This window comes from Zea mays, chromosome 8 (assembly GCF_902167145.1).
Source record: "Zea mays cultivar B73 chromosome 8, Zm-B73-REFERENCE-NAM-5.0, whole genome shotgun sequence".
Taxonomy (NCBI): Eukaryota; Viridiplantae; Streptophyta; class Magnoliopsida; order Poales; family Poaceae; genus Zea; species Zea mays.
Window position 1 is genome coordinate 169,622,683 of NC_050103.1, and position 7,344 is coordinate 169,630,026.

At 44.0% G+C, this 7,344-nt stretch overlaps 1 protein-coding gene across 1 annotated transcript; it reads right to left on the reverse strand.

The window, feature by feature from the left end:
• Positions 1–3,023: 3,023 nt before the first annotated feature.
• On the reverse strand, positions 3,024–5,394 carry LOC118473167 (uncharacterized). The gene is made up of 2 exons (XM_035961910.1): positions 5,361–5,394; positions 3,024–4,957 (listed from the first exon to the last, which is right to left on the reverse strand). The coding sequence occupies exons 1-2, from the start codon at positions 5,372–5,374 to the stop codon at positions 3,406–3,408; spliced, it is 1,566 nt and encodes a 521-aa protein (XP_035817803.1). The 5' UTR covers positions 5,375–5,394; the 3' UTR covers positions 3,024–3,405.
• Positions 5,395–7,344: the final 1,950 nt, after the last annotated feature.

Consider the following 7,344-nt stretch of genomic DNA (forward strand, 5'->3'; position numbering starts at 1 on the left):
GTAGCACTGTTTTCCCGGGTGGTCGCTCCATGTTCCCATTAATTTAATGATCTTAACATGAACAGTAATAATAACAAGATAATCATGAGTAGTGTATCTCCATACCCAATCCACATAAAGCAATAGCAAGTACTACCCAAAAATATTTCAGGGGTGAACAAGGTATAGAGGTAATCAAAACTGGGGTAACATAAAGGCTCCCATCAAAATTAACCTATGCAGATCATTAAAATTAATAAGAACATGGCTGAGAAAAGTAAGTGATCAAGGGCACAACTTGCCTTCAATGAGCTCCTGCTCAGCTACTTCTACTTGAACCTCAGTTTCCACAGTGGCTTGCTCGTCTACTCGCATCAACACAATACATACATAGTATAGCAAAAATTAACATTGCACCAAACATGTAAATAAAATATACAGTAAAAATCTATACATTAAAAGGAGATCATAGGAACTGGAATCACTAAATTTGGAGTTAAAATGAATTAGATATGAATTTTCCAAGTTCTAGCATTTGTTTTGGTATTAAAATTGCATTTACTAATTCATTTAGTTATTTTAAATACGCTCTGAACTGGGCCTCGATAACTAAAAAGCATAAGGGGCTCTGCGCAAAATATTCCAGGACTCAGAGCCCAAACGAGTGGACAGCGGGTTGATTCATAGATATTCCAGGGGTTCTTATGCAAAACGGATGGCCGAAAGGGTATCAGGCGATCTGAGCCACCCGATCAGAAATCTGGGGTCCAGATTAGATCGCGCCCGAAACAAACCAGTAAGTGATAGGGACCATCGGATCAAGGATCTACAGCCTATATTTTATGAAGTCCGATCCACCATCTACCCTTAGATCTAATCTCAACGGTCCATCTTTTAAACACCTGCGCCCCACACGCAACCGCCCGATCAATACTTAGCGGCCAGGATCATTTCTAGCAGAGAGAATACGTCTACTGATCTGGGCCGTTCATCTACCAATTAACGGTTTCCTTTATTTCTTCTTCCCCCGGCCACACGCACCGACTACGGCGCCATCTTCAACCCCTTTCTTCCTCGCCAGATGCACACACGACGGCCACGAACTCTGGCAGCCGGACTTCGCCGGGTGTAGGATCTAGGACACCGGCTAGAGGGGGGGTGAATAGACGGTTTTGACTAAAAACAACAATACTAAGTAAATTTAATCAATACAACAAGGGGAATAAATTTACTAGTGTCAATAAGTAAACAATGTATGAAAGACAACTACGGAGATTGAATACTTTGAAGAACAATAAGCAAAACACTAATCAATTGCAAGGCAATAAGTAATGCTAGAAGGAATAGACACCGAAATTTATCCCGTGGTATCGGTGATTTGCCGATCACCCCTAATCCACGTTGAGGTGGACTTCAAGCTCTCACTTGCTCCTCTATCAAGACACGACTTGATCTTTGAGCCAAGTGGACAAGAAATCACTCAATACCTCGATTCCACTAATGTCACCTTTGCCGCTCCGGCGAGGTAGGCGCGAACCCCTCACAATCAACACCGCGACTTCTCCACAATCTTCTTGGAGAGCTCAACGGAGACAATCACCCGAGCCGTCTAGGAGGCGGCAACCTCCAAGAGTAACAAGCCAACGACGCTTGCTCGGTGTACCACCTAGTGCCTCAAGGATCACCAAATGGTGCAAATGCACTAGGAACCCTCAATCTCTCACTAGAATGCAATCTCAAGCAAAGAGTGTGAGAGAGTGAGTTGGAGGATCACAAATGAGCTCAATGTGTTCAAGGAATGGCTAAGAGAGCTCTCACACACGAGCTACCCTTCTATTTATAGCCCCCCATCTAAATCCAACCGTTATGTGCAAAGGGGGGCAATTCTGCGCACACGCGGACCGTCCGCGCCCTAGGGCCGGACGGTCCGCCGTACAACATAACGGCTATAATGACCGTTGAAACATGTCAGAGCTGTCTCAAAAGGTGTGTCCGGACTGTCCGCCCTTCAAGCCCGGACCGTCCGCGACCTGGCAGATTCAAACACCCGAGCCTCGGGTCAAACGGAGTTAACACGTGCGGACCGTCCGCCTATAATTCCCGGACGGTCCGCGACCTGAGGCAGTACTGTCCGGACTTGTCACCCGGACAGTCCGTAGTACAAATCGATAAAAACACACAGTCCCTGTTCAAAAACGAGTTAGACACATGCGGACCGTCCGCGCCTCACAGGCGGACCGTCCGCCTATAATTCAGGGACAGACCCGAAGCTACCTTTCTCTGGTCAGGACTGCGGACGGTCCGGCCCTAAGGCCCGGACGGTCCGCAGTGCAATAGAACACAGTGCCAACACAAATGGTCAGACTTCGGACCCTCTGGAGGATCGCGGACGGTCCGCCCCCAAGGGCCGGACAGTCCGCGCGACCAAGACTTCTCAAATTTCAAACATGCTCTTGAATGAACTTTTAACTCACGAAATGAGAAGCGCTGTTAGTCCTCATGCAAATGCAACTACTTGATGCTCTATGAGGCACTAAGTTTTACACAGATCTAAGTCATTGACCCCTCTTAATAGTACGGCTATCTAGCCTACTAATCCGGTCAGGTATCTTCTCTAAACTCCTCAAGACCGGCAAAAGTAAAACCTATATTATACCTTTGCCTTCATCTGATCCACAACCAATGCGTATGACTCTTCAACATTTCCTGTTCTATGTGGTCCAACCCTGCATTCTTATTTCTCCAAGAATCGTTAGTCCACAAGTAGTTGTCATTAATTACCAAAACATTACTAGAGGGGCCTAGATGATTCACAATCTCCCCCTTTTTGGTAATTGATGACAACACCACATAGTATATTAAAGAGAAGTTTAGTTTCTCCAAATCTCTCTCATACCTAAGGTATAAAATAGATTTTGGAGATGAGTTTCATAGGACTTATCTTGAATTGAAGTTCTGTCCAAAAGATAGATAAATCCCAATAGAAACTCAGTATGCAAGAAGGGCTCCCCCTAAGTGTGTGCAGGATTATTTGAAGTTGAAGATATAACACACATAATATATTAGAGCTTGATGGAGACTTTCCTACAAACATGGTTATCGAGACATACAAGCGATGATTCGTAGAGTGAGCGCAGCAATTATAATCACATCTCGATTAACCACACACAGAGTAATTTGAACTAAAACATAGTTCATCCCACAGAATATTACAGATAATAATCCACAGACATACGACATAGAGTTAATAGATCGAACCAAGTTCCAAATGCATAAGACATAAACTAAAACGGCACAAAAAAGATAAAATGCATATGCATGGTCTTAGTGTCCACATAGAACCACCAACTCCCCCTGAAGGAGACGCCTGACAACTTCTCATCACTTCTCTCCCCCTTTGGCATCAATTGCCACAAAGGAGAGGCCTTACTGATCACTCGGCGGAGGATGCATGTGGTAATAATGAGTGCGGAAGGTGTCAAACAGGGAGGAGAACTGGTCAAAGTCCTGCTGGAGCTGCTGCTGCCTCTGACTGATATCATGCATGTTGTCAGTTGTAGAAAGATTATCAAACTGACTGGAGAGAGCACCCATGTTATCTTGAAAGCTTTGTTGCATATTATTCAGCCTTGACATGATGGGATCAGTGACATTAGTGTGAATGTGATCACGAAGGTCAGAAAATTCAGAGTTGAGCACATCCCAGTTGTCGTCAAAGCGAGACCGCATGTCATCGAGGCGGTGATCCACATGTGACATCAACCCCTCAAATCGAGTATCAATATGAGCCTCCAGCCCTTGCTGCATGTTGTGAAAATAAGGATCAAAATATCCTGGAGCAGGCTCCCAATAGTGCTGAGGCTGAGGAGGAGGTGGAGGAGGAGGCATCTGCTGTTCCTCAACATTAGGCGCTGCTCCACCCTCATAGCCAGGGTCTTCCTCATCATCTGGGAATGGAGTGAGTGGCCTGGTGAGAAACCCTATCTCATTCTTAAAAGGCCTGAATGGAGTGTGGACAATCTCACATGGGCCCTCAAATCTTGTCTTGGATTTGATAAGAGCCATAATGTATGGAGCATATGCCAAGTTTTGATTCTTGTCCATCTTTAAATCATTAAGCTGCCTCATCATGAAAAGAACAATGTTCATGACTTCTCCATTCATAATGTGATGAATTATGTTCCAGAACTTCTCCCTGATTTTACTCTTATCACCACTCTTGGGAAGGATGGTGACTCTGGCAATCTTGTTGATGACAGCAGGATGATGTCTGAGTCCTGCTGTCTCACCAAATCTCCTGGGTATACCAAGTCTGGCTGGCTCATAAAACTGCACAAAATCCTCAAAATTGTCTTCAGTATAAAGATCCACTCCAGCAGAAATGGTGCCATAGTTCAGACTGTTGGCAGCTGCAAAGTCAGCAAAAGAAGCAGAGTAGCGCTTGAAGCCAGTCATCCAGGTGATGGATTCTTCTGCAATATCAATCTCTGAGGTAGCCAAGAATTGCTTAACAGCCATTTCATTAAAATCTGTGCGCTGCCCCATAAACTGATATAGTCCGCATGCCTCAAACTTAGGGATCAAACCCTCCATGACTGATTGACTGAGCAGGAATGACCAATCAATCACCTGATGCTTATGGAAATTAGTATCCACCAGGGTGCCCCAGAAAACATCAAACTGCAGCTGCGTGTGGAAAAACTGGATGTTGGTATCTGATGGCAGAGCATACTGATTCACAGTCCGTCGAGAGCAGTACTCAGTCATAGAAAATCTCCGCTTTGGGAAAGTCCATCCTTGGATATCAATGGGATAATCAGGATGAACATGAGGAAAATCTTCCGCATCCATGGATTCAGTGCCCCCAGCTGAGGATTGGGCTTCTGAATCAGTGGTTGGTACATAATCATCATCATTTCCTCGAGGGCGCTTGGATTTAAAGCGACCTGCAAGTTTCTTGCGTAGACCACCAAGACCACTGCAACAATGTGACAAACATCCATAGATGAATAATTGAAACCAATCACCATTTATAAAAGGAATGGAACTGTAATGCTCTGCCAGGGTCCGGACTGTCCGCGCTAGGGGGCCGGACGGTCCGCGCCAGAGGCCCGGACGGTCCGCGTCCACCAGGCGGACGGTCCGCGACCGACCAGGGGCGACTCCAAGAACCCTAGCCGCCACAAGTGTTCAATTTGATGGTTTTGCAGATAATACCCAGCCAAATAAGTTGAAAATTTTGCATAGCATTGATATTGAGAGGAACTAACAAGCCCACCAATCAGATTTTGAAACCCACTGCTTAATTTCAGATCAGAGAAGAAACCCAAATAATCTCAAAGTTGATGAAATTTGATTAAATCCACAAGATTTGAAGATACCGTGATGAAGACATGTTGAGGGAATCGTGCTGCAAGCTGTCGGACTGTCCGCACGCAACTTCTCTTCACGGTCCGCGCACACTCGACACAAGAGAGTATATGCGAGAAGAGAGCAAAAGAGAACAACCGAGAGGGCACAACTGGCAAGACTGCGGGCTCTGTCCCTTTTTCTGCCCTGTCGCGGACGGTCCGCGCGGGGGCGGCGGACGGTCCGCGCCCTGATGATTTCAGACGGTCTGCGAGGCTGCTCGGACTGTCCATTTCCTGATGCTGCGGACGGTCCGCGGTCCATAGGCGGACGGTCCGCGGCCTGATACTCATTTTTCCAATTTCTGTCCACTTTCTGATTTTGAATTCCGAATCCGAATTGGTGCTCATATATGGACATTCTGACCAATCCAAAAGTTGGTATGCATGCATATACTTATGATGTATTCGAGAAATGCAAGATTTTTGAATTAAACTATCTAGAGCAATTAGAAATGAAAAATGCACAAATAATACCAAATAAATAGCATAAAAAGCATACTTAGACCCAAGATGCAAGGCGACACATGTGTGATCAACTTCAAGTCACATTTGAGATATCGATCACATTCATTTCACTTCTTAGAGAACAAAATCTTGTTTCATCCAAAGGTTTTGTAAAAATGTCTGCTAATTGATCATCGGTGCCAATGGAATAAATAGAGATATCTCCCTTGCCAACATGATCTCTTAAGAAGTGATGCCGTATATCAATATGCTTGGTTCTTGAGTGTTGGACCGGATTGGTAGCCAATTTCACCGCACTCTCATTATCACACATGAGAGGCACATTCTTGAAAATAATTCCATAGTCCAATAAGGTTTGTTTCATCCATAATAGTTGAGCACAACAATTTCCGGCCGATATATATTCCGCCTCGGCGGTAGATAGAGCAACCGAATTTTGTTTCTTAGAAGACCATGAAACAAGAGATCTACCAAGAAATTGACAACAACCGGAGGTGCTTTTTCTATCAACTTTGCACCCCGCATAGTCCGAATCCGAATATCCAATTAATTCAAATTGAGCACCTTTGGGATACCATAGACCAATATTGGGAGTATACTTCAAATATCTTAGAATCCTTTTAGCGGCCTTCAAGTGAATCTCTCTAGGAGAAGCTTGAAATCGAGCACACATGCATACACTAAACATAACATCGGGCCTAGATGCGGTAATATAAAGCAAACTACCAATTATTGAACGATAAAGTTTTTGATCAACTATTGTACCTCCTTCATCTAAGTCTAGATGACCATTTGTTGCCATTGGAGTCTTGATAGGCTTAGCATTTTCTAAACCAAACTTCTTGAGCATGTCCCTCAAATATTTTGATTGACTTATAAAAATTCCATCTTTCAATTGTTTGATTTGAAGGCCAAGAAAGAAGCTCAATTCTCCTATCATAGACATTTCAAATTCCTTTGACATCATTTTTCCGAACTCCTCACAAAATAATTCATTAGTAGATCCAAAAATAATATCATCAACGTAGATTTGACAAACAAATAAATCTTTACCAATTCTTTTAGTGAATAGAGTAGTGTCAACCTTCCCAATTTTGAAGTCTTTGGAAAGCAAGAAATCCCTAAGCCTTTCATACCAAGCGCGTGGAGCTTGCTTAAGCCCATAGAGAGCTTTAGAGAGCTTGAACACATGGTTAGGTCTTTTGGGGTCCTCAAAACCGGGAGGTTGTTCAACATACACTAGTTCACTAATCTTACCATTTAGAAAGGCACTCTTTACATCCATTTGGTAGAGCTTGATATTGTGTGCACAAGCATAAGCAAGTAGAATCCGGATTGCTTCTAATCTTGCTACGGGAGCAAATGTCTCCCCAAAATCCAATCCTTCAATTTGAGTATATCCTTGTGCAACTAATCTTGCCTTGTTTCTTACTACCACACCATCTTCATTGTGCTTGTTGCGGAACACCCATTTTGTACCAATAACATT